Source organism: Centruroides sculpturatus, unplaced genomic scaffold, assembly GCF_000671375.1.
Source record: "Centruroides sculpturatus isolate CEXI.00-Female unplaced genomic scaffold, Cexi_2.0 scaffold983, whole genome shotgun sequence".
In the NCBI taxonomy this organism is placed as follows: domain Eukaryota; kingdom Metazoa; phylum Arthropoda; class Arachnida; order Scorpiones; family Buthidae; genus Centruroides; species Centruroides sculpturatus.
Genome location: NW_019385180.1, coordinates 308,387 through 336,134, shown reverse-complemented (window position 1 = coordinate 336,134; position 27,748 = coordinate 308,387). Strand labels below are relative to the sequence as shown.

The window sequence follows — 27,748 nt, the reverse complement described above, 5'->3', positions numbered from 1 at the left end:
AATTTACAATATAATATTAATATGAACGATATATACGACGAGATAACTATAGTTAACTCAAACTGTGTTAGTCCTAAAACACCACTCCTAACAAACAGTGCTAACACAGAAAACCACAGCTGTGCCCTAGCGCCTACGTCCTAACGTGAAAATCTGTTTTTCTCCGGATTGTCGAAATACTGATACTTTTTTTGATATGTGCAGCAACGCTATTAAGGGAAAACTCTGTTAATTTTAGGGAAATTTCAGGTGTGTTCAGAGGATTAACACGGTAGAAGGTTGACTACCTCTTCCTCGCAGCTATCACTTAGTGCACAATCCTGGTGAACTTCGCTGTACACGTTCTCATTTCTCCGCGTTTTTCAAATGATTTATGCATGCTAAACTTGTAAACTTTTTGTTAAATTCAAGTTAAAATGCTTTTATATATGCAATCCTGGAAAAAAGTTTTCAAACTTCCCATTAAAATTAATGTTGTTGTTTAAGTATTAAAATAACCACAAACAAATATGAAGTAAAAATTTATTTTCGTATTTCGAAAAAAAATTCATATACAACAAATTATTCCTTGCAATTTGCCTGAAAAAGTTTGAGACCACGATTTAAAAAAAGCCACAAAAACTAAACATAGTGGGAAAAACAATGTTTAATACTTGGTACAGGATTCTTCTCCTTCCCAATTCATCACCGAACGATTATTGATGCTAATGTCTGAAATTCCATTAATCGATGCAAGATGTGTGATTACCAGAGCCCCTTCGGCCACCAATTTAAAGTGTTTTAATCTTTAAAATTGGCGTTTCCACTTCCCGGGACGAGGACCCAGGGGTTGGATTTGTGGGAAGCGTGTGTTCGGGTTGTTTCATTGTGTCGAATTACACAGAACGTGGCGCTTGACGTGTAAGTGCGTGAGTGCGAGAATTCGAGTAAAGGTTAAACGGTGTATATCTTCGTGTACGGTGGTGTTATGTCCGTGCGTGTGTGTGTATGTGTGTGATCGAAGAACATCTTCGGCATGCCTATAAACAGAAAACACTAAATTACCATACGAAAATAAGATGTGTTAAGAAATGAAACGAAAGAGTTCTTACCATCGGAAAATATTCACTTGTACGATAAATGACCACTTCTTGGTCCTCTTCGTGGTAAAGATGGAGAGGGAGATACTTCTCCCTCCCAAATGTTCCTACAAAACACAAAGGCAGTGAGAAAACGAGAAGTTTATTCATTTATTACCTAAGGTCAAGATTATTACCTTAATCAGACAGCCTTTCTTCCCGAACAGTGTTATGAGAAGAGCGAAGGACCTGACCTAACGAACCCTAACCGGAAGCTCAATCCTCATAACAGCTGTTTGGGAAGAAAGGTCGGCCGAATGTCGCGTCCGGTGAAGAAACGTGTCAAGTCCGTGGGTCACGTCCGGGTAAGAGAAGTCACGTCCGTTAAAAAGTGTCATGTCCGGGTGAAAAGTGTCGAATCCGGTAAGAAAGTCGCATCCGTGTGAAGAAGAGGAAATCGAAGAAGTTCATCGCCTAGGCCAGGGGTCCCTCGACTTCGGGGGCTCTCTCCTACGACTCCTCCCCGTTCCGATTTCGGCAAGGCGGTGGCGTCGCCGTCGCGGACGAACGGGCAGAACGCGACCAAACAGAAAGTGACAGCTCGTCCGAGCTGACACTTTCAACATCCTCCACAGAAATGTCTGTGGCCGGATGATCCCCGAAGACCTCGGCCAAGCGCACTGGACCCAGGGTGTAGCGTCGCATCATCCCTACTCCGGGAGGATGCCACGCCACGCGCACTTGGCCAAGGCCTTCTTCACTCGCTGCCTGTCACTCCGTCGAGCCCCCGCTCCTCCAACGGCACGGAACGACAGACTGGTTCCGCGTCGTCCGAGGAACCCTCTCCCACCGGCGCCACCGCCTGCCTCCGCCGGAACCGCCTCCAACAACGCACCAACGTCTTCATCCTGTAAAAAAGAAAATTTGCAATTAGTCCAGTGAAAACAAAAGCTTAAATTAATGCTTAAATTCTTCCGAGTAAAAGCAAACTGCTCACCGCAGCCGCCTTTTTAAATCTAAAAGATTCGAATCCGAAGCGCAAACGGTCGACCATCGAACGATGTGCCGAGATGTCTTCTGGGACCGATTCTCCAAGTAATATTAAATAAATTCTTACGTCTAGGATCAATAAGGACTAAGACTTACCTAAAAAATCTTCAATCTTCTCTGTAAAAGGCACGAAACCGCAGAAAACAGCACGCAATCCAAGAGCGAAAGAAAAGCACGTCCGACAGCAACGAGAAACACAATCGAACTGCGATTCGTCATGTGTGACGTATTTCGAACAAACGTTAAAAAACGCGTCAACAATGTTCGAATTTCGTAAAAATTAGAATTTTTAAAAAAAATAAATTTTTAAAATTTTTTTTAATTAATTAATTTATAATTATTTTTCTTTTTTAAATTTGATAAATAAATTATCTTGTGCATTTACATGGTGCAGAATGTCGACCGTGGAGAGGTAAAAGACGATCTTTTTAAATTCTAGGTCTCGAGGCTTGACCATCTCCGAAATTCGTTGGAATAAATATCTTTTTCGTCCATTTTCGACCATGGCATGAAATAAATCAAATTCTTAGGATTCCTCGGTCGCCGCGGGTTTCGCCTATTAATGCAACATCAAACTGGATAAAGTTAATAGTAAAAATACCGAAAAACCTTTATAATACGGCCGAACGAAAATTAATTCTCGACACACAGGATAAACAGACTGAGCTAGGGGAAAACGGCCATTCTTTCTCCTTGAATTTCTGATTTTTGTAGTATCATTTACAACTAAATTTAATGAATGAGAGAGATGCACGTGGTACAGGAAAAGCTCTAGAATTTATTTTCCTTAAATTTACGATTTATGTATCCGTTTGTCATAAGAATTTGTCTTTCCACTTTTTTCCCGAGACTACAAATGTCAATGCCGAAGGGTCCCCTCTATACTTCGGCACCACAGGACCGAAGGGTCGACATTGCGTCGGCGAAGACGGCAATGGCAAATTTATCAGGACTGACACCACTGTGTCTTCTGGGTAGACACAGAGACCGTTACGTTCGAATTTACGCGCGAGCAGTCGCGTATGTGCACTCTTGGACTCGGGATGGAGACCAATTAAGCTAAAGAAGTGCGCTTTACAATTCCATTATAGAAATTAATATCCGTTTATTGATTATATAGGCCTAAACTAGTTACACTTATGCTTTTAGAGAGAGAGTTTACAATTGTTCGCGCGTGGTATTTACTTGAAGATCGCTTTCTTGAATTGGGTCCTTTTTCCGGTGAAGACATGTTCTTGGTGGGTACTTGGACTCATCGGCGGTTAAGCTTCTGATCACTGGCTATTGGAGGAGCATCGGCGGTAAAATGTATCCGAGTGTACACACACGACCAACCTTCGAGGCGCCAACTCTTCTGTCGGGCGAACTCCCTGTCGCGTCATCGAACCTTCTCCTTTATTTGGGGGTCCTCTCCCTCGCAATTCTTGTCCTTTTTTGGTAAAATCGTTCAAGTCCAATGGCGATTTTTCGCGTTCGATTCCTAGCGACACATTCGATGTGTCACTCAAATAGGGAAGTATCCATTCCCTATTTGAGTGACCATTTGTGGGAAAGGATATAATCATATCCGTAGCGATCTTATTTTTTTCGAACAAAATTTTTGAATAAAATTTTCTTTTCAAGTCCGGCCTCTCACAGTGGTAAGCAGATAGCTAAAAATTTTATACTTAGTATCGAAACCTAATTGTTACACTCCGTGAAAACGGGTAAGATCGGCTATAATCTACTAACCTTAATCTTTGCTATCGTTACTTTTTTCCCGAGCAATGCCGGGCACATCTGCTAGTTCACGATAACAGTATTAGCAACATCCCCGAACCTCGAGTATTTATGGGTCGTCGTTGATCAACGCCTGACGTGGCCTAGCTTAAATAGAAAAACAAGCGCTGCCAACCTGTCAGATAATAAACCACGTGCAAGCCAAGCAAGCAGAAGCTAGACCACAAACATGGCGAAGGGGCGGAACAAACGTGCGTTTTATCGCGTGACATATAACCTTAACCTCTCCATACTCAAATTTTCGTTCTTAGTAAAATCGCAGCTCACGTGACAAACGAGCGTTCGGAACGAACAAACAAACGCGCCTTACATTTCAAATTCGAGTCTCATAACGCCTTCTACAATCCCGACTAAAACAAAATGATTTTTAAAAAAATTTTTTAATTATTCTAATTCAAAACTCAAAAAACATAATTGTACGATTTATTTTTCTAAATATTTTCAATGAAATATCAATTTTACTGTAACGAAACTTTCTCCAAACTTCAGCCATTCGGAGCTGAACAAAGAGGAACTAAAACTTTTACACAATTCCCTTTCAGTGGTAAGCAATTTTGCCAATTTGCAAAATTGAAATAGTGTTAAAAGCAGATAAATTTCAAGAGATGTATCAGGAGTAAATAGCACGTAAGTTAATGTCCTATATAATAAAACGTTTGATTTGTAGTGGAAAATCTTTTTTCTGGAAAAACCTGGAAATCTTAGCTGCTCCCAAAGGCATTAGGTGTAGCAAATTAAGGTTTTTTTTTTGGTTCTAGCAATTGTTATCGGGGTTTAAGCACAAAAGTACAGAAGTAATTTTTAACGTAAACATTTATTTAAATGATTCCAGCTAAATGAATGTTAAAGCACATGCTATTGTTATTCAATTACATATTAGTTACAAAGGAAATACATTAGAATGTTCTAAGCAACAACATAATCCGAAATTTTTTTTAAGATACTGAATTTATTTTTATAGATTAAGCTATAGAATTAATTTTAAAAATATAACTCATCTATAAAACTATATAGATTCTGAACATAATTTGTGGATGAAGTTTAGAATTTCTCATGAAATACAAATGTCTATAAGTTTTGAGCATTTTTTAAAATAATTCAAAAAATTTTTAACCACATTCTGTAATTGAATTTATTTCGGTTTTATGCCAATATACATTTTCCTTCATGCACAGTACGAAACCTATAATTCAGTCTCCTCTAAGTTTTTGGTAAGAGACCATTACATCTATTTTGAATGATAAAAACATTAATAAGTAAGCCACGTAAGAAACAAACTACCAGTGAACAAACTTTTAACATTGAAAAAACACAGTATAATTTACTTAACAAATTTGTAAAAAAGAGGAAATGTTTTTATCCAATTTATTATAATTACATTATTTTATATTCAGTATTTTTTTTTATAACTTAAAAAATCCACGTTTCCTTTCCTTCACCATACAATACATTTTCACACAGTTAATGAAAATGTCAATGCGCAATTTCAAATGCTTGGACTCTTAACTCTGGAAGTCATTGCATTCTCTCACACTTCATTCTATGAGTTTCTTAGCTTTAAAGAAACGACGGAGGTATAACACTTGCCACGTTGCCAAGCCCAGCAAGCAGCACATAGAAAAGATGCTGAAGTAGAGAACACGAGAATTTGTGGATTCTGAAAAATGTATAAATCATTAGTAATTTAAAATGCTATTATCAAGAATTTTAAAAAGTATTATGCCTAAATTTAATTTTAAACTTTACATTATGGAAATAAACATGAAGGCATATTACAGAATTTCTGTTTGTATCCTTGTCTGACCTTGTTTTTAATAGGACTTATTACACTAATATAGTTTCTGAATAGGAAATAGAGGAGATCTTAGTCAAATAGTCAAAACAAAATATTTTATTTTCATCTGTGAACAAAGATATTTTGAAGATATTATATTCAGATAAAAATAAAGATACAGATTGATATTCAAAAATCTGGCCATCAATAATCTGGTTCCTTCAGATTTCTGGCATTGATTTCAGAGTACATTTTCAAATTTACTGCATTGGTGTGCCACTGTTTTTTTGGAGGCACCTAACTAAAATTCTGTAGAACTGTTTTATTTAGTTGATGAACATTAAAATTTTATTTGCTTTTCATTTAGTGTTTAATTTTTTTCTTTAAAGGATCATACAGATAGTTCATACATGTTTTTGATATTGCTTTTAGTCTGCATAAATAAGTCTTGTTTAACTTTGAATGACCTTTGTATATGCTGTACATATTTAACAGAAAATGACTATGTCAATTTTTCAAAATACTCTCCATCTGTATGTAGACACTGTTCCGAGCGGCAGGGTAGGTCCCTGATAACTTTCTTGTAGAAAGAAGTTAGCTGATGTCGTAGCCAGCACAGGACAACTTGCTGCGGTTCATCATCTGTCTGGAATTTCTTTCTTCCCAGGTGTGCTTTAAGGGACCCAAACAAATGATATTCACCTTCGATACAAAACCGATTCAGAAGCTGCTCATATGTCTCCTTGCATACCCATTTCTGTACAGATGTCAGCTGTCAGGGAACCCATCTGGCACACATCTTGCAGAACAGTAAGTGCTTGTGGATGATTTTCTCAACACTACTGACACTGATGGACACTTCTTCTGCAATGTGTCTCATGGTTACTTGCCAGTTCTCCAGGATAACTTGCTCAACTCGATATTCACTTGTGTTACTGCAGTTGGATGAATATGTCCATGTGCTTCATTTGTCACCAGCTCTCATCCTTCACCAAATTGTTGACACCATTTGTACACTCTTGCCTGCAATAGCGTTTGATCCCAATACTGTGTACTCAATATTCTCAAAATTTCAGCAGGTTTCACTTTTTCCTTCATGAAAATTTCATTATGCACTGCTGTTCCACCATTGCAGACACATTACCTTCCACCATGATCACTAAAACTGCTATGCACAAAATACATCATGCTTGCTACCGAAATCTTGGGATGAATAAAGCTACTCCCTCTTCAGGTTTTATTGTGCTACAGTTACTTTTCGAAATTATAGGCCCAAAAGTCTCATTTAACCTTGAACAACCCTTGTATAACAATAAAAAAATCTGGCACTCCTCAGGTCCAGAGGTTATCGGATTTTTAAATGTCAACCTGTATTTTGTTTTCACTATTTGAACTGAGATCTCCTCTATTTGCTATTCAGAAACTATACCAGTGTAATAAGTCCTATTAATAAACAAGGTCCAAGTAGACAAGGATACAAACAGAAATTGATAACAGTAAGGACATAGAGGTAAAAAGAATGCATATTCCAGAATCTTATATATTCAATACATTCTTCTATATATTCAGACAAGATTCTGTTTTTAGATACTTTTTTATATTTTGAAGTATTGAGAATAATATAATGTTTTTTTCACTTTAACACAAAGGAAATAGTCAAATTTTGTTAATTCAGTTCAAGTATTTTTTTTAGAAATAAAAAACTTGCATTGTTATTATGAGACCTAAATGTAAGGAAGACTTCATGAGAGTTTTAAAACACAAAAATCTTTTCTTGAAAAAAAAATCAATGATAAAATTAATGTCGGAATAAAAAATTTTTTAGAAAGTTTTTACTTTGAATATAACAAAACCTGCAAGTTGTTATATTCCAAAGAGTTTGATATTGTTTCAGATTAGAACAAAATTCTGATATATACATCAATTTTACTTTTGTAAATGACCATATGGGAATCATATCTCAAAATTAAGTGCACATTTATTTCATTTATTATCAGGTATGTACATAGATATTCTAAATTATAGACAAGTATCTAAATAGGCCAAAGAGTACTAAGACATAGTGTAAGTTAGGTTCTAACTATACTTTTGCACTTGGTTGGTTTGCATGGATATATGTTTTGTAAATAAGTGTATTTGACCTAAACAAAAAGCATTTCTTTCTATCTGGCTCCATATTTGTTCCTTTGAATAAATGTGTTTTATACAATTAGATTTATATTTTGGTTGTTATTTTTTAACATTTTTTTTTACTTATCAATCATTCAGATATTTTTATAATTTAGTAAAAATGTAGAAGTTATAATTTTAAATAAAGACTGTACCATTGGTATCTCTCATTTCTTCTTCTCGTTGTCGCATGTAACCAAAATCTTTGACAATATATTCAGATAAATCTTCTAACCTCTGTAATTCTACTTCTAGTGGCTTGAGTTTGCCTACTTCAGCAAGCTTAAAATATTATAAAGATTAAAACACATTAATTGTAAAATTAGCATATTTTATTAAATGAAAAAAACTAAAAGTGATTTCTAAAATTTATATAAATGATACAATTTACTCCAGTAAAAACTTTTACTAGAGTTAATTTCTATGACAAATTTTTTAACACTGAAGAATAAATATTTTAAAAATAACTAAATCAGATTAATTTAATAAATTTCAGTCTAATTATTTTGCCTCTAAGTTATTTTTATATATAAATTTTTTTTAATAAACTGCATATGAAAGCATATATGCATATTTCATATGCATATGAAATATGGAAGAAAAAAATTAGTATACATACATACACACATGCACATAAACCACCAATTGACATTAAAACCATCCTTTATACATATTCTTTTCCAAAAATTGATTTCTTACAAATTCTCAGCATTTAGAATGTTCATTAGAAGAACTTACACATCATTCAAGCATAAAAGGCCTTTGAAAAACTAGAATGGATTAAAAAAATTGCCAAATATAATTTGTCTCCCCCATCTTATCCAAAAATCAATTTATTACATGTAAAAGGCATAATAGCACAGGCATGGAATATTCATCTAGTTCTGTAAAAGTTCAAGGTAATAACTTATAAAAGTACAGTACCTTAACAAAAATGACCAAATGAATAAGGCAGTTATGGCCTACTTCTGTGGGGATGTTGGATTTAATCCAGGTATCAAAAACTCCAGGAATTTTTTGATATCTCAGATATGTCAGGCCTTGTCCCTCACCATCCAGCTGTCTTCATTATAAGGTTGGCTAAACTCATGATGGGTATGATTAAAAGGCCCTCTTAGTGCCCACAGGATGAAAAGAATAAGAAAAAGTACCCTGATAAGCATGCAACCCTGCAAAAGTACTGGTAGAAGATCATTTTAAACTTATCCAACCTGACTATTTACCAGTTACAATATAACAACGGCATTAAGTCACAAGAATATATAAAATTCCAGATGACCACTTAAACATTGATTGTGAATACATCTTCACACATTCACTGCACAATCAGCCAATGAAATTTTTGAGATAGTCATCATTATTTCATTGAATTTGCATGCTTAGCCAAAACTGGATGGTGTAATGCTAGTCCTTAAGTCCTTATGTGCAATTTAGCCCACTAATTGAAAAGTTTGGGTAATACTGCTACTGAACATAAGCATATTATAAAACATTGCATATGATACATGCAAATTTAGCATTCTATATTGACTACAGTATCTAACTTTGAAAATAAAAACTTGTATAGAAATAGTAATAAAGTCAATATATTAAACATTTCAAAAATAATTACATTCTCATAGTTCTTTGCTTCAGCACCATGCTTTATCACAAGTGTTGCTTCACGAACCATTCCTCTCTGACCTATATTTGTAAAGAAAACAAAATATTTTAGATTATTGTTTTTATAAATTTAAATTGAATTCGGTTTAAAAAGTTTTATTCTAGCTATTATATAAATCAATTACATTTATGTTTAAATTTTTATATAATTCAATTCCTACACTGTTATAACAACAATTAATCCTCATCATTAGTAATGGGTTAAAATGAGTAATAAAAAGTAAATGCTTGCTAAGCAAACATTGAGAAGCATTTCCTACACCATGAAGTTCAAAAACAAACAATTAGCAATTTCAACAAATTATAGAGGTTGCTGTATAAATTTAAAATGGCAAATGCAAATAGGGCTCATTTGTTTATTTCAACATTAAATGCTATCTTACATGTTGTTAAAATGGATTTAAGTTCATTTTATTAAAAATAAAAAGCTGAGTGTAATGAATGAAAATTATATTAATCAGATTTCAAGAAAAGAATTTGATTATTCTTATTGATGTTGGATCATGTTTGCAACCTCCAGGATTTATTTTCCATCTTTCAAAATCAATTTTACTGTTTATAAAGAAACTTCAATAAAAAAATTGTATAGAAATATTAATAAGATGCAAGTATATAAAACTTGCATCTTTCCTCAATAAAAGTATACTTGCATCTTTCCTCAAATGTTAAGTGATGATCTGCTATATTCAATTTTCTTTTTGAGATTTTGGCATTAATTTAATGTTTTAATTAATTAGTGCAGTAGAGCATTGATTATCTGAAGCAATTCAGGACTGGGGTTGTTCAGATAACTGATTTTTCGAATAACTAATTATGTACAAAAAAATATATTAACCTATCCCATGATGAAATTTTTTCCATTGCATGTTGCTTCATGTTGGATTTTTGTTGATGTTAAGCCTAACAAAAATTTTTAAAAAATAATAGTTGTGGCTATTGTATCGTTAAAAACAAAATAAATATATTAAAAAATATAAAAACAAAAAAAAATTATATTTCAGAAGTTAATCAGAAGTTCAGTTCTGATTCAGCACTTCACACAGTCCTGAGAAAACACAAAAAACAAAAACTCACCACTCACAATGGGGGGAAAAAAGCCTTGTTCAAATAGTGGCGCATCCTTAAGTACCCTCTCATGGTGATGCCAATGCTGCCAGCTAAAACACACATACCAAGAAAAATAATATTTGAGTAGCCCAAGACAGCCAAATATTGCAGTGCCACAGCACTAGAGGAAATTTGAATTTTCCAACAGGAACGCTTTCGGTTAACCGATGTTTTGGTTGATTGGTATTCGGATAATCGATGCTCTACTGTATTTTTATTAACAAAGATTCACAGGAGTGCAGGCAGCCAACCACTTTCAAAGAAACCAAAAATCATACTGAGGGAGTATTATAATCGTCATATGAAATTATTTTTATCATAATTTTTATTTATTTTATTTATTATTAACTCTCTTTAACTTTATTATAAAATTAAATTTAGAATGATTATCCAGATCAAGCAGCTCTGTAGAAAGTTAGTTCTGTTGTCAGTTTTTAAAGTGATAAATAATGGAAACATGAATATACCAGTTATTTATTTTGGTTATGTATAGTGTGTTTATTATCCATTAAAGTATTACATTTAACATTTAATAATTTCTTCAAATGCAATCAATTGTTTACACTTGATAAAATTTTTTTAATTGCACTAATTTTGATCATTGTAAATGTGGGTGGTTGCAAGTCAAAGACAATGTATTTGTCAATTATATATCATCTTATACTTTTTTTTATGCGTGATGATTTATAATTCCAAACTGTTTATTTAAGTTTTGAAAAGATTCACATTGATCAATGTCAAAATGTTTCTAATATAGCAAAATGTTCACATTTCCTTGTAAGCAATCAGCATTTCATTTTATGTCTGTCATTTTGATCTATAGATAACTGTCCTTATTTTCTATCAACTCTCTCCTTCTGTTTCCAATAATAGAATTCAAAATATTTTTAAATTTGATTTTCTGGGTATTCTTTATGTTACAGATCAAGTTATTTCTGATTTTTTGTTTCTGCACTATTTTTTTTCAGTTTACAACTTATAAGAATCATTATTTTGACATGTCAATTCACCACATTTAACTATTAGGGAGGAACATCCAGCCAAAAGGGCCCAGAGAGAGCATTGCATTTTGCTATATGTAGACATAGTATGTACAAGAAAATTTCCACTTAAAACCTCTTCATTCACATTAAAGGGGATGAAAATATTACAAATGAAAGTTGTAATGACGTAATAAATTGAATTTGAAATAATAAACATAAAAACTTACCAGCAGGCATTTTTGAAATAAAGCAAATTTCAAATACATCATAATCATCAGTAGTGAAAGCAAATTTTCCCTTTTCTATGTTATCTCTTGAAACCAAAGTATGGCCCTTTGTGTCTGTGACCTAACAAACAAATTAGACAAATTTAATTTTTAAATTTTATGAGATTAAAGTAAAAGTAAAACAATATACAGTAGTTCATGCAAAACAATTATTAAATTAAAAAAGTTCAATAAATTTATAAGTTATATAATTTATAACAAACTATTTTAATCTGCCATGAAAAAAGCCTTTAGAAAATTAATGGATATGAGATAAGAATAATTATTTAATAATCATTAACTATAAGATTAACAAAAACTAAATCTAAGGTTAATAATTTGATATACAAGGTCTGTTTAAAAAGTATCGGACCTTTGGTCGGCAAAAATAAATTTATTGACTTTGAGGTACAAACCCTAATCCCCTTCAAAGTAGTCTCCTTGGTAATGTATACACTTCTCCCAGCGTTCCTGCCATTGCTGGAAACACTGCTGGNGTAAATAAAACATAAATACTCAGATTCCATTACCTGGATTTAATTATGAAAAGTAATTTTATATGTATCCTATCTAATGGCCAATTATATTTAATTTAAATATATGGACCCAATATATATAATTTATTTGTTTAATGTTTAAAAAAGTTTGTCTTATATTAATAACTGACTTGCAGATCAGAACTGAAACAATTTGAAATCAGCTATATTCAAATTAAATCTTTGAATTTTTTAATTTAAGTAAACCTATAATGAAAATTTTGCTCTGTAAAAAGATTCAAAAACATTTAATATAATTAAAGTGCAAATAGTGATTAAAATAGAAAAATCAAAAATAGCTATTTTGCATTTTTCTATTTTAATCACAACACAGTATAGTTTTTGAGCTAATTTTATTACAAATTTTATTATTTAATAACTATACTAATATCCTTTTAAAAACTGAATAAAAAATATTTGAAAATATTCTCTAACAATAGGGATAAAATCTTCAATAATTTCTACCAGTAACTAACAATTTATTAACCTATTATTATATTTCATTAATTAATATGCTGAATTTTACAGAAGTAATATATTTATGTAATATTTTCTATGCAACTATATTCATATATGAAACAAACAAACCACTCAGAACTTTTTAAAAGCCAAAATGGAAATATTTTGATCAGGATAAATATTTTTTGAATTCAGCATTACAACATATCTTCTTAGATATAAAATCTGATCAAAATTGAAAATTAAAAGCTTCAAAAAAATTGAACAGCTTTAATGTTCAATTTTGTTAACATTTTATATTTACAAAAATTTGATTCTAGTGGAATTTTAAATTCCAAAAATGTTAATCTTGATCAAAATATTTTCATCTTGGCTTCTAAAATATATTAAGTACTTTGTTTTTTGTTTTTTTGCCTAATTTCAATGAGAATGGAGCTGTTAATTCACGGGTTCCCAACCTATGGGTCGCGACCCAGAAGGGGGTCGAGACGGGTTTTCTGTGGGGTCACCAACTTATTACAGTAAACTAAAACAAAATATTCACTATAATGCAATTTTTATTCTTAATGGTGTCTTGAAGTTTGAATAATTTCATATATTTTTTAAAAATTAAAATAAGCGTAATCTAGGTACACTATTCTGTCACAGTTGGTTGAAACATGTGTTGAGAGTTTGAGAGGAATAAATTAAATGTTGAAAATGGCATGAGGTTGCCATTAACAAAAACTCACCTGCAAATTTTCAGGCTGGTTAATAACATGCAATTTCAACCATCACATTAAATTAATTATTAAACATAATTTAAAATAAAATTATACTAAAAAGCTAATTTTGTTGTTTTTTTAATTACCTTATTAAAAATACCTTTTTCAATTGTATCGGGGGTGTGGGTCACTTGGTTTTTATAAAAAGGGGTCGCCACCCGAAAAATGTTGGAAACTATTGTGTTAGTCTGTAATGAAGACATTCATATTCATTCATGAAAGATATTTCTAAGCAATTTAAAAAAAAAAAATAAGGACTTCTGTAGGCTTGAAACATCTTAAATGAATAAATAAGAACATAAGAATTTTGTTTTCTGTCACTCTAAATAGTTAACATTGGTTTTGTGTAAATAACATCTCTTTAAACTATAAAAAAACTATTGATTATATAAAACAAAAATGCATTAATGAATAAATATCCTTGGAAGAATATGCAATTTATAATCCTTTTGTGATAACTTTCCTTTGAATAAATGTTATAAAATAATGTTTTCTTTTGTGATAACTTTCCTTTGAATAAATGTTATAAAATAATGTTTTTAACTTAGATGGAAACACCAATCAATGTATTTTTCCAATCTTTTAAAACAGAACTGAATTATTTAATTCACCCTTAATGTGTTAAATAATTTGGCTAAATTACTATAGTGACATCATCTCTTAAAACATAAAAATTATCTGAATTACATTTTATAAGTCAATATGGTAAAGTAAACATGAATCCAACATAAAACTCCAATATAATATTCATTTATGAAATTATATTTACTACTGTCTAAATTTTTTAGAAATATTCTTTCTTTCAACAAAACTGCTCTCTTTTGTTGTCTGCCTGTTTCAATTTAATCTCTGCAAACAAAATTACAGATTATTTTTCATTATTAATGAACATACTTAATCTTTAATTATTATATACATCATGTTTGATTCACAATATTCTTTTTGTAATTTCATCTATTACTTTATGCACTAAAAATGAAATACAAGAACTGTTTGCATGTACTGTAAATAATATACAGCAATATATTATATACTGTATTATATAATATATTGTATATTATATAATACAGTAATATGGATAGAAATTAACAATGTTTGAAATCACCACTTAAGTGTTTCGGCCTATATTTATCTATTAAAAAATTAAATATTCTATAGACAGTTAAATGATTTATAATTTAAATGTTTGACTTATTGTTTTTACATACATTATCCATAAGATTTTTGAAAATACAGTATATAAAACAGATATTTATTTACACTGAGTGTTTCAAGTTAATCTCAAGAGAAATCTCAAGAAATACACATCATATGAAAAAAATGTTTGGAACAAACCCCCAATATTTTAGATGGGCAGTTCAACACTGCAAAATTTAGTCTCCCTCACTGTCTCCTGGAGGTGGGGGCAGGGGCAACTATAAATTCAAATGGGAAACCTCCATTTTTCATAGCAGATTTGGATTCTATGTCAAAAATTATCTGAAACATTTTCTCAAATTGTGGTAGATGGCACTGTAATCAGCAAAAGTTATGGGAACATTTTTTGACAACCACCACATTTCACAGCATGATTCTATGTTGAAGGAAAGAGACCATTGCCTCTCGCATTCAAAGTAGCCAATTGTAATGCCATCTATGATTCAAAAAGCATATTCAGCCATCAGAGTTACTCTTCTTGCAGTCTGAAATCATTATACAATAAAACATAGGAGTTTCCCTTAAAAAGAAAAAAAAAACTAATTTTTACTAATTTCAACACTATATGCCATGATTTGAAAAAAATGATTCAGATAAACCCTATATAATTTTGAATGTAAAATCCAAATCTTCTATGAAAGATTGGGGTTCCGTTCCCATTTGAATTTATAAAGTTGCCCCCCCACCTCCAGGTGGTGGCGAGGGGAGACTAAATTTTGTAGGGTTGAACTGCCCTCTCCAAAATACCAAGGGTTTGTTTCAAATGTTTTTTTCATACCTTTCATATTTCTTGAGATATTTCACAGTTTCAAGTGAAACATCCAATATACCTTACACATAAATCATTTTTTAATTAAACCAACAAACTTGACGATCAATAAAATTTGATAAATAACACAAGTTTGGCCGGACCCACACGGGGACGATCAGACCAGAAGTGAGGTCCAACATACCCAGGACAGAGCACCCGCAAAAATTTCCCAAGGTTTTTTCGGCCATCCAGGTTTGCCAGATCAATAGACTGATGCCTTAACAAGATATTACATATGTTATACTTTAAAAAAGTCTAAAAAATAAATATAAAAACACTTCAGAATTTTTGTAGTTTGCCTCAGCTTAGAACTGCTTCTATTAATTTATTTTCTTCTTTAAAACACATTTATAAATATATTTTTTTTAATATATGCCGTATAATATGAAACATCATTTTTTTAAAACTGGGTCACAGACTTCCACGTGTTCTAAGAACACGGAACAGCTTCATAATAAACCAAGCATCTGGTCACTAATCACAGATCATCTTTTTCAGGTTTTTGATTGACAGAATATCAGCAATAAATAAATTTTAAATGCATAATTTTCTTGTATTTAGATCTAGTTGCAGACTTTGAATTCAATTTAGATTAAATATTTAAGCAAATAACTTACAATCAAATCGGTTTTCTGTCCAGGCGCATCGCTTAAACTGTATTCGCCTGTAACTAAAACTCCTTTGTGAATCTCTTCTTTCAAGCATCTCCTAGAATTAGGTTGAAGATGAAACATTAAGCTATTTACATCGTTTACTAAACAACCTAAAACTGCTATTAAAAATATATATAAATCCATTTTCGTCTGTCTATTCTATTCAAAATCGATTAAAGATGGTGGATGAAATCTTTAACAGAAGACTGCGCTATTATTCGCTCAATTCTGCTACGTAGACCGTCAAAAACGCCAGCATTCATTGGTAGTTTTATGTCACGAGGTACGATTTCTCGAATAGTAAACCGGGTAACATAAAAGGTAAAAAAATATATTATTGAACGTGTCGTTTGACGATTTGAAGCCTGCGTTTAAAATAAAATATGAAAATATTAAAAATGAACGATATTATTAAAGTTTAACGAAATTAATTGCTTCCAATTAATGCTCGATAATAATAAATATGCAAAGTAAAAATAATTTTTGTTTTAATTTATCAAAAAATACGAATGGTTTCAAAGAAATTGACTTTTTAAAAACTCTTTCCGACCTGTGGGCACTAAGAGGGCCTCTTTTAGCAAGCCCATTATGAAATCGGCCATGTTCACAATGGGGCGACGGGGTGGTTAGGTACGGGGACCGACATATTCCGTCGGATCACCCCCCCGAAAAATTTCTGATGATTCGATCCCGAGTTGTCTAGAGCGGTAGGCTGTCATCTTGAACGCTCTTTGGCCCATCCGGCCAAAATTGGCTGTACTTTCGAAGCATTTAAAAACATATATACGAGGTATACTGTATATTAATTTAAATTTCTTAATTATGCTAAACAATTAAATAAGATCATGATATTTTTTTCTTTTGCTATTTTTTCTCATTTTTATTTTAAATATTTAAGTATTTATTTCTTTAATTTTAAAATTAATATTGTTTTGAAAAAGTTTATAGCAGTAGAAATAACAAATCTATATATATATAATTGAGATAGGTTGATAATAATAATAATAATAATAATAAGCGCAGAGCCCAAACGGCTAGGAGTTGAAGGTTAAAATTTGGTACACAGTTAGGGTACATCATGAGAACGTACACTAAGAAGGGATTTTTCGAAATTTCCCCCGCGGAGGAGAGGTTGTTAACAATGAAAGCGTTAAGAATGGAAGTGTTAACAATGGAAGTGTTAAAGAATAAACACAACACTCAGATTTTAAATATCTCTTAATAGAAACGATTTTTCCGTTGAAATTATTTGAAAAATTTTTCAAACCTTTAATATTTCTACATAAACCATGCAGTCGTAAATTAAAAAGTGGCAGGGTGCTAATTGACAACCCGAATTTGAATAGTCACTCTATATGGAGGTGTGACCATCTATGGAGTTTTTGTACGGGCAAAGCGCAACTTAAAATACAATAAACCGATCACCCACTGTTAAAATACTGTATTCTAACCCGTGTGAAAGTGGGCAAAGGAAAGGAAGAATTTTAACGTTTTAACTTCAACTGAGATGGTGCGAGTCAAAATGACCCTACATAGTTTTTTTTTTTAAAAAAAAACGAATAGCAGAGAGATGGCAAATTATGTGGAACGCACAATTCCACAATAAACTATACGAGATCAAACCTTTGGTAGAAAATTGGACACATAATAGGCAGTATGATAGGAGATCTGAGGTTGTCCTTTCTCGTTTGAGAATTGGACACACTCGACTGACTCATCAATACCTTTTGAAGGGTGATGATCAACCTGTATGTCAGTATTGCAACTGTCCTATAAGTGTTAAACACATACTTTGCAACTGTGTTACTTTTGATCAAAGCCGTAGACAGCATTTCGGAAATGCAAGTTTGAGAGAGATTTTGGGCCAGAAGCCAAATCTTTATAAGCTACTGAACTTTTTTGAAAGTTATAAATATTTATAAAGAGATTTAATTAATTATTTATTTTATTATATACTTATATTTATTTTGTTGTTTTGTTTATTTTCACTTATTTATGGTTTTGTGTTGTATTTATATTTTATGTTATATATATATTTAGTTTTGTCTTATTTTACCTTTTGCCATGGTGCAGCATGGTCTGTGTGGCCCTTGCGCCAAAAAACTTGAACCAACCAACCAACCAACCAACCTTTTTTAATAAAATTAATCAATTAACTGCATTATAAATGATCCATGAAGAAATTCAACTAAAAATTTTTATAAAGATTGAAGAAACTAAATCTTTCTCTGTCTTTAAGAGTAAAGGTACACGATGAATAAAACGAAACACAAGTAGAAAAATACAGACGACTTTATTATTTTAATATAGTTCAAGTTCTTTTGTACAATTAAGTTTCCTTTCTCTTTTAACTTCCGACAGAATTTTTATAATTTCATCGTTTGTAGTTCTTACTTTATTTCTTAATTGTGTGTTATTGCATTAAAAAGTGATATTTCTGTGCATCTTTCGTTTTTTTGCTGGATGTTTCTCAATTTCCACAGACTGGAGAATATGGAGTACAGAGAATTGGCCATCTGTAAAGAAACAAATACAAATATTGTACCACGGTAATTTCGCTTTTCTTAATTAATACTGTAAATGTAATAAATAAGCTCTTTTTTCTCTTCTTCAATTATTACATTTGAAATGGAAATTGGTCGTCACCAGTAAACTTTTTTTGAAAAAATTTGATGTATAATTCGTTATTGAAAACTTTCAAAGAGAAGGGCCGAAACAAAATTATAATTTGATAAATAAATTTATGAAATATTTTATACCTTATGTATTGTTGAAAATTTAAAATATTTGCTTGTATTATTATCTAGAAACTGAATTTTTTATTTTCTTCTGCATGATGTAGAAATAGTAATCTGTGTGATTCACACAAAAACAAAACGGAAAAAAAGGTTTAAATATTCTAATAAAACAATGGCTAATGTTTCATAGAATATGGGCTACAAAATCTAAAAGATTAAATATATTTGAGCAAATTTTATTTCTAATCAAAAATGAATATTTCAATAAGATATCTATAAAAGATTTTCTTACTGTACGGCACATAAACATGTTATAAATTCCCATACAGTTGCATACCAGTTTGATACTTTCGTAAACAGGAAAATCTGTTGAAGGTCTTTCGCTAAGAAGTTAAGGCTAACAGACAAATCAAGCAGTGAGTTGCCTAACTTTCCCATAAAAAAAAATGTACGTGCGGTATCTGTGGTGATAAATTATAAAATGGCAAAAGACTTAATTTTCAGGGTAGTGAGGAGGTTTCATAATATATTGTAAATGCTAATAACGATTAAAATCTTTATTAAGTCCGTCTTCCCTTGAGATACTACACACCACACTACCCTATTATTTTTTCATGTCCTCGATTTTTAACCAGCAAAAAAAATTAAAGGCATCAATCCTTCTAATACACAAACTTCCCTGCGAAATCAGACATTTTCGACAAAAGACACAGAAGTCATTAAGCTTCTAAGGAGGTTGAATAAAATAATGCCCCCACACACAGTAACATCTCTTCACACAGAGAAAACTTGGTCTTGGAGAAGTGGTGATGTTGACTATTAATTAATAGAAACTTTGACTTATGTGTAACAATCAAAAAAATTGGCTACAGTACAGCTGTGCTTACTGAAGTAACCAGATTGTTCTTTCCTTCGGAAACAAAAAATTTTCATTGTTGGGCATTATTTTGCCAGTCGCTGTTATGCACGTATTGCAGACGAGTTTCATCGGACATATTTGGATTCTGAACTTTCTTCCAGAATTTTCTGGCCACCATCTTATTTCTAAAAAATTGTTGGTCCTCACGATGGCCAAATTAGTCACACCTTCAAATGTTTTCTTCGGTGTTATCTCAAAGAAGCCGTGTATAAAAATAGTTCATATACAATAAATGAACTAAAGAGGAATATTATAACGGCTCTTGTCAACCTTAGTATTCAGGTGGTTCATCGGGTGTCATCAGACATTGTAAAAACAGCTCGCGCCTGCATTCGTGCACGAAGAGGCAATTTCGAACATATGTTGTAATAACACGATTTGATTTTGCTGTATTTAAAGAGCAGATTATAAACTATGTTTTATTACCGTCCGTATACGTCAATTACTTTTCGATCATCCTGTATAGAAATTACATTCTAAATATAATATATAAACAGCCAGGGAAGTTACGAAGCTCTTTGCTGGATTTTTCACTTATAAGAAAAATTTTTAATTTATCACCGAAGATACAAATATCGACAAATGAAATACACACTTTATATAAGGGAGGGGAAGAAAAACGATAAGCGATGCTTTATTATATTGCGAGGGGAACGGATTATTTTGATGCTATAAGGTGATTCAACGCACGAGAGATGTGCAAAAGGCTATTGGATATGAAATTAGCCCTATTTATAAATGGGAATTGTCCCGGAACACTTTACATAACTATTTTGTTGATTGGTCGAGCCAGCCACCAACTACCGGTGATTAGTCATATTTCCAATTGATCTCAGGGAGACCAGAAAGACGGGAAAATGAGCAATCGCGGTTTAAAAAATTTTAATGTCTCTCAACCACGGAGCGTTAAATTACTTATCTGTAACGTTTAAAAACTTTACCTTGATGGGAAATTTCTTTGTAATGTTGAAGAAGTCTTCCATTGAAATCGATAAAGAAGCTTTTCCGAATCTCTTCATAAAATTCAAAATCTGCTCAAGAAAATCATTGGCATGAATTGTCTAATCTGTCAACGTTTTACTGTCAAAACTGAATTTAACAATTTAAACAATAATATGCATTTTATGATAATTACAAGGCGCGTGTTTTAATTATAAAAGAAATCGTTTTAAGTGAAGTGATTTCATGAATTCTGTATTTGATCAATGAAATAAATTTACGTTTGAATTTCAAAAGTTGTATAAAAAGAAATGAGAAAATTTATATTCAATAAAATAAGTTCCTGTAATTAAAAAAATCACTTCTCGACATTTAATGATATTGTTTCAAAAGAATAAAGGCAATAATTATAATTTCTGTTCTAATAAACAAATTACTAATCGAGACGCAAATACACTAATGAACAATTCATTCGTGTATTTTCTTGTGTATTATTTTAAGTATAAATCTGCTATTTTATATACAGGGAATTTGTTTTTTGTAACAGACAAATAATTATTTTTGAAATCGGAAAGAAAGTGGAATCGACAAATTCCCAAGTATTTGAGCAGATCTGTGCCTATCATCGACAATTCTATATTAAAAAGTAATAAAATAGCCCAAAAATTAATAGAAACATCAAAATTATCTGAAATACAAAATGATCAATTATTAAGTAAATTTTTAGGAAACGTGATGACGTAGATTGAGATCTTCGTCATCACGTCACTAATTCCTCTAAGTAAGTCAATTCTTTCACGGATTTTAATAACTTCTAAATGACTATTGTATAAGAAGAAAACTCTCCAGACAACGCTAACCTAACGGTTAGAATTATCTGGAGAGTTTTCTTCTTGAACCTGTCACATTGAATTGGTCAAAAAAATAATATCCTTGGCCATACATGCAAACTTGTTTAAAGAATAATTTCAATTTAAATGGTGCCAGATGGCTTGCAGTATTAGTTGTCAGGATACAATATTCAAGTTATTGTGTGATATTTTTAAAGTAACTAATAAGGAAGGTAACTTTATTGTTTATTCAACTATAATCCCTTCATAATTTTCGGACATATCGTATCTACTGTATTAATAAGATGTTACTTCTGTTAATTATCATGTACGGTGGCATTTTATGTATTATAACCAATTCCAAAAAATGTCTGAATCAAGTATATTAGTCATTTTCATTGTCTGACCAATAGTAAATACTCGTAATATTTAAATCTTTTAAGTGAAAGGTTTTATCATCGTACACGAACTTTACAAATACTTACTTTCAGCTTCTGCTCAAGCTCCAAATTACAATCTGCGAATATTCGAATGTCTTGAAAGCCATTCTGCATCTGAAACAAGAAATTTACATTTATTACAAGACCCACAATTATATAATTAATGAGAAAAATCTCACCGTGGCAGTAAACGTCGACAGTGAAAAGGCGAATATAAGGCATACTACAATTGAAAATGATGCGTTAAAGATAAATATTATTGTTACGACGGGGTGCATCTTTATAAATAATAAACTATAAATGAATAAACACGTAATCAGCATTAAAATAAAATATCCGACAGATATTATAAAACCGTAGATGTTGTTCATGTGATTAATAAACAGCCACAATTGATCGTGACAAAGAATTATCGATTCTATTTGATAATATAAGTTTCTACTTTTCTTATTAATTAATAAAAGTTCTTTCGACAAACTCAGAAATCCAATTTTAAGTATCAAACCGACAAGAAGAAAAACATTCCAAATAATAAATTGTTCTCCCATGAGATACATGACAGAAATTCCCAATGCTACATTGCAGAAAATTGCTTCATTACATGATTGATATCCCGCTTTGAATGTCAGATAAAAAAGAAGCGTAACTACAATTTCTAGCGCTGGGATGAAACAACAAATTTCAAGAAAGGAAATCTTGGAAATAAAGTTTAATTGATTATTGAAACGTTCTTTATCCGAATTTGTAATATTTCTTAATTTAATTGTTGTATTCATTTTTTTTCTCTTCAAGACACTATTCGATAATGTATAAATCAGTATAAAAATAGTTATCCCTAATTTAGGGATAGATGTGTCTTCTCCAATTATTTTCCATGCTTCAAAACAAAGAACATATTCGTCCAATCCTGGGATGTTGAAAAGAAGGAATAGAAATAAATTAAGAAATGAAATGTATTCCACCAAATTAAAATATAAGGCTTTCAAGAACTTGGTCAGAGAATTGCTTCTAGTCGAACATTGGCAAGTACATTCTACGAATATATATGCACACCGAACACTAAGGCCATGGATAGCAACGGTTGAAGATAACATCTCAAACACAGTTCAATTTCTTGTTCCATATTTATTTCAACTCGAAATAAGTAATAAAATGAAGTTACTATGCGATGAAATTTAGAACTTTTAGAAACTTGATGCTTGATAAGACCAATTCATATATTGTTGTGCTTTTAAACGCTTAATAGTTTAAGTATGCGAGTCTCGATTACTAAATCGTCAACAATTCTGCTCAAAAATATATTTAAGAATGTATTGGTATAATCCAAAATTGAATCTTCTTTTTCAACGAGCATTTATGTAAATATGTAAACAATCGTTTGACAAATCTTGGAAATATTTATAATTTTTGAAGTTTTCAGAATAAATCGTCAATGGAATGTTAGATTTAAGAAATGAAAGGAATTTCCGCTTTGAAAATAATTTATTACGATTCAAATCACTAAAGAATGAAGGACGTGGTATGGCATTCTGTTTGTAGACAAACAATTAAATTGCTAAAAGAGATTTCTTTTAGTATTGCAACTGTTTATTTATGTTATTACAATGGATGTCTTAAATCGCAGAATGCACACAACCACAAATAACGGCAATGTTTCTTAATATTCGTATATTTGAATTTTTCGTTATGTTTCGTAATTGTAAATTATATGAAAAATCTTGTAATTATTTTGTAAAAGAGTAGAATGTCTCAAAATGATGTTAAAGATAAAAGTTGTAACCTGGTCCTCGTCCGATTAGTTCATATTAGCTAATTCAAGAAGAGTGGATATAAGTTTTATTCTTGTAAAATTCGTGTGTATTCTTAATAGAAAATGTAAACTTTAGTACATTAATAAGCAATATACAGAAAGAAATCAAGGAAAGAAGGGAAAAACATGTTTCTCATAATGTATGGCTTATTTAACTCGCAATATTATTTCTTAGCACTTTTCATGCTTTCTTCTAATGAGATTCCTTAAATATATCAAAGTCGTTCTGCTTCTCAGATGATCGTTGCCTTACTGGATTTACATTTATCACCATCGTTATCTTCATCAGAATTAGGATTTTGATTGGGCGAGTTCCATACAAGAAGTTGAGATTTTACATATTTGTATTGTTTGAATTGATTTTTATCTCTTCTTGTACCAATTATTTTAGTGCTTGTATTTTCTCAACTGTTTCCATAATTTCCTAATCTAAACCTCACTGTCTACATTAATCTGATTAACTTTTTTTTATATTTTTATAGTTTAAAATATAACCTCTCCACTTCATACATCGTACTTTCCTATAGCAATGGAGTCGTGTGGGTCATCTTTCAGAAAGAACATTTTTGAATTGAAATAACTTGACTTCCGGTTTGCATCGGAAGTTCTTATCTAAGGCCTCCTGCACTTATTGTATCCTTGTCCGGTCTCGTCTTTCATCTGTCTAACTCCGTTCGATAGATTATGGAAAGTGGACGGACAGACCGCAGACAAACGAAACGACGTCAGTGGGAATTTATAAATCTATAATTTTTTTCGGCTTAATTATTAAAGTCAAACAATTTATCTTCGTAATTTTAATTTGAATAAATAATTTACCGAATATCACAAAATATAATTTATATATATTATGCAAAACTTAATTTTATTATTAGGCCTATAAATACATAAATATTGACAAATAAATGCACAAATCATTTGTTTATNGTGTGTGTCTGTATTTAAGTCAAACAATTTATCTTCGTAATATTAATTTGAATAAATAATTTACCAAATATCACAAAATATAATTACTGTATATATGTTATACAAAACTTCTTTTTATTATTATAAATTTATAAATATTTACAAATAAATGCACAAATCATTTGTTTCTCTGGTCATAATGCATTCCATTTGTGGAATTTGCTTTCTACATTCAAGTATCTTGACTATGTTATTGATTTTGGTAGCAAATTATACGATCGCGATTCCTAACATTTGCTGTGTATTGTGTAATTGTTCAACATTCGAGAATAAATTATTTTTAATTAGAAAAATTTTAAATACTATAAAACTAGTATATGTAGTGTTTGAATATTGTTTATAAAAAAAAAATCGGAAAACAGATTATTCTTTGGAACATTGCATTAGATTAAAGAAAATGTTGACATATGTGTGAGTCTTAAAGGTGTTTCAGAGATTGAAAGAAATTTAATACCCAAACGTCATAATAATTAATATAAAAGTCTTCAATGAGCACGTGATTTCGGTCGATGTTTGTATAAGAAACTTTTGTAATTATACTAACCTCTATTTTTCGAATGGTGTAGAAACTGATGGAAATTGGACAAATAGAGTAGGTGTTAATAAGAGGAATAAAATCAGGAAAAGGCTTCGAGGTTTTACAGCTTATAGTTCCCGGGAAGTCCTCGAAAATTTGAAAAATTGAAGTATAGAAAATATTCTCCAGAGTTTATAAATATTATTGGAGTTAACGTCGTTGCCCCTTTATATGCATTTTTGCAATAAAAAGGCTCTACAAAATTTTATACGCATTAGAATTTTAAGAAATTCATAATTTTGAACACTAAGAAATAACAATGACATGTTTACCAACGACATCTTTGTTCTCCTTGTTGAAGTTAATCAATATATGAATATTAATTAAACTCTAAGCAATTGATGTTGTCGTGAGAGATGTTTGTAAGAATGTGTTGCAATGAAACTGAAGAAACAGTAGAGCCTTCAATTGGTGAAGTTCGTGAGATTAATGCATTTAGTGATACGTGGCCTGAGTTGATATAAAACTTGCCGCCGAGATTTGCCGTGATCAAGATGACGACACATCCAGCACGATCACTGATCATTGCACTCGGATTGGGGCAGATGGGGCGTGTAATCTGTGCTAAATATCTACTAATTCTGTACCAATCGATGTAATATCAACCACGCAACTGTATCAACAGGCCGTGGATTTGACCCCCTGGATTTCACGTCAGATGAAGGCGAGCTCTTGAGTGTGCTATCATATGAAATCACTACTGTAGTCAAAAAGTATCGGGAATGATTCATTTAAACTGCGCGCGTACAAGACGGCTCTGTCGTCATTTTTTTGTGATTTGGTACGACTTTCATCGATATCCGTATGTCATCATTTGTTTTCGTTTGCAAATCAACGTTCGTTTTGTGCGTAAAAAATTTTCCAAAATGTTGAATGTAATTGAGCAAAGATCGTGCATTAGATTTTGTTTTCACAACGGAATTATTGGTATCAAAATGTTGAAAATGTTGCAAAAAACCTTTGTGACGATAGTTTATCGAAGACAAGGATTTTCGAGTAGTACGAGATGTTCGAGGAGGGCAGAGAACGCGTCGAAGATAAACCTCTCTGTGGCTGGACCATCCACTTCAACTGATGAACAACACATCGCTCGAGTCAGAGATTTGGTGCTCAATAATCGTTGTTTAACAATTAGGGACATTATTGAACATGTTCCAGTATCAAGCAATTGTAAAAGATTGTTTTGGCTTACGGCGCCAAAATAATCTTTTTGGAGCCTTAAGCCAAAATAATCTTTTTGGCGCGTCATTTCTCGAGCCGTCCTGAAAATACGTTGAATTTTTTCAACGTGTTTAAAGAACAACGTGTTCGAGTGGCCGAGGAAATGCTTTCTCCAGGCGAATCATTCTTATTAAAACGCACCATTACAGGTGGTGAAACATGAGTCTACGCTTTTGACACCGAAACAGCTTAATAATCGAGGCGCTCGAAAAGTGAAGCAGGACCGAAAAGATCACGTCAAAGTCAGTCAAAAATCAAAGTTGTGTCGACTGTTTTCCTCGATTGTCGTGGTATTGTGCACCACGAATTCCTTCTGACTGGCCAAACTGTCAACAAAGAATATTATTTAAGCGTTTCGCGTCGTTTACTTGAAGCAATTCGTAGAAAATGACCTAATTTGTGGCGAAAATTCACGGATTTTGCACCACGATAATACATCTGCTGACGATGTTCTTGTTCGTGAATTTTTGGCCAAAAATTCAACAAATTCGGTTCCGCAAGCTCCTCATTCATTCGATATGGCACCGTGTGACTTATTGTTTCCTCCACTAAAATTTCCGCTTCGGAGTCTCCGTTTTTAGTCTATTGATTTCATAAAACAAAATTCGCTGCGAATCCTGAAGAGGTTTCACGAAAACGACTTTAAAGATATTTCGAGGATTGAAAATACGTTGATATAAGTGCATTGCAGTGGGAGGGGATTGCTTTGAAAGAGACGAAATAAATTTTGATGAATAAAATGCAATTGTTGTGTTTTATTGAACTACTGTATTCTGAATAATTTTTTTAATTACATGGGTATACTAATCGAAACGTTAGTCTGCAAAATTCTAAATGCTAGATACGATACAACGTTATGATAATTATTGTTTCTTTAATAGTAAGTATCAAAACAATTGTTGGAATAATTATGTTTTAATTACTAAATTTTTTAAGTGAAATACTGTATTTCAAGTGAATTATATGAACTATTAATTTTCTTTTCTGTTTAAAAATTACTGTAATTTTACACTTTACTTAAATAACTCAATATTAGTTTC

At 31.6% G+C, this 27,748-nt stretch overlaps 1 protein-coding gene and 2 long non-coding RNA genes across 4 annotated transcripts; all 3 read right to left on the bottom strand.

Moving 5' to 3' along the window:
- Window positions 1–856: 856 nt before the first annotated feature.
- LOC111635832 lies at window positions 857–2,362 on the bottom strand. Of its 2 annotated transcripts, none has more exons than XR_002758443.1 (3): window positions 2,056–2,362; window positions 1,092–1,966; window positions 857–1,019 (listed from the first exon to the last, which is right to left on the bottom strand). It is a non-coding gene; the product is annotated as an uncharacterized LOC111635832 (long non-coding RNA). The 2 variants fall into 2 exon arrangements; XR_002758442.1 differs by having other exon boundaries at window positions 2,205–2,362.
- A 2,631-nt stretch (window positions 2,363–4,993) lies between these two features.
- LOC111635831 (transmembrane emp24 domain-containing protein bai-like) lies at window positions 4,994–16,510 on the bottom strand. The gene is made up of 5 exons (XM_023380933.1): window positions 16,233–16,510; window positions 11,810–11,930; window positions 9,443–9,513; window positions 7,986–8,112; window positions 4,994–5,544 (listed from the first exon to the last, which is right to left on the bottom strand). Exons 1-5 carry the CDS (start codon window positions 16,410–16,412, stop codon window positions 5,423–5,425), a joined length of 621 nt encoding a protein of 206 aa, XP_023236701.1. The 5' UTR covers window positions 16,413–16,510; the 3' UTR covers window positions 4,994–5,422.
- Window positions 16,511–18,674: 2,164 nt separating this feature from the next.
- On the bottom strand, window positions 18,675–22,247 carry LOC111635833. The gene is made up of 3 exons (XR_002758444.1): window positions 22,180–22,247; window positions 20,867–20,956; window positions 18,675–18,784 (listed from the first exon to the last, which is right to left on the bottom strand). It is a non-coding gene; the product is annotated as an uncharacterized LOC111635833 (long non-coding RNA).
- Window positions 22,248–27,748: the final 5,501 nt, after the last annotated feature.

What these genes read in the sequence shown, in the direction of transcription:
- LOC111635831 (XM_023380933.1), bottom strand. Translation starts at nt 16,412, where the DNA reads ATGGATTTATATATATTTTTAATAGCAGTTTTAGGTTGTTTAGTAAAC. An exon ending in AAGCAAAGAACTATGAGAAT is followed by an intron (nt 8,113 to 9,442) that starts GTAATTATTTTT and finishes TAATATTTTAAG; the next exon opens with CTTGCTGAAGTAGGCAAACT. An exon ending in AGAAATGAGAGATACCAATG is followed by an intron (nt 5,545 to 7,985) that starts GTACAGTCTTTA and finishes TACATTTTTCAG; the next exon opens with AATCCACAAATTCTCGTGTT.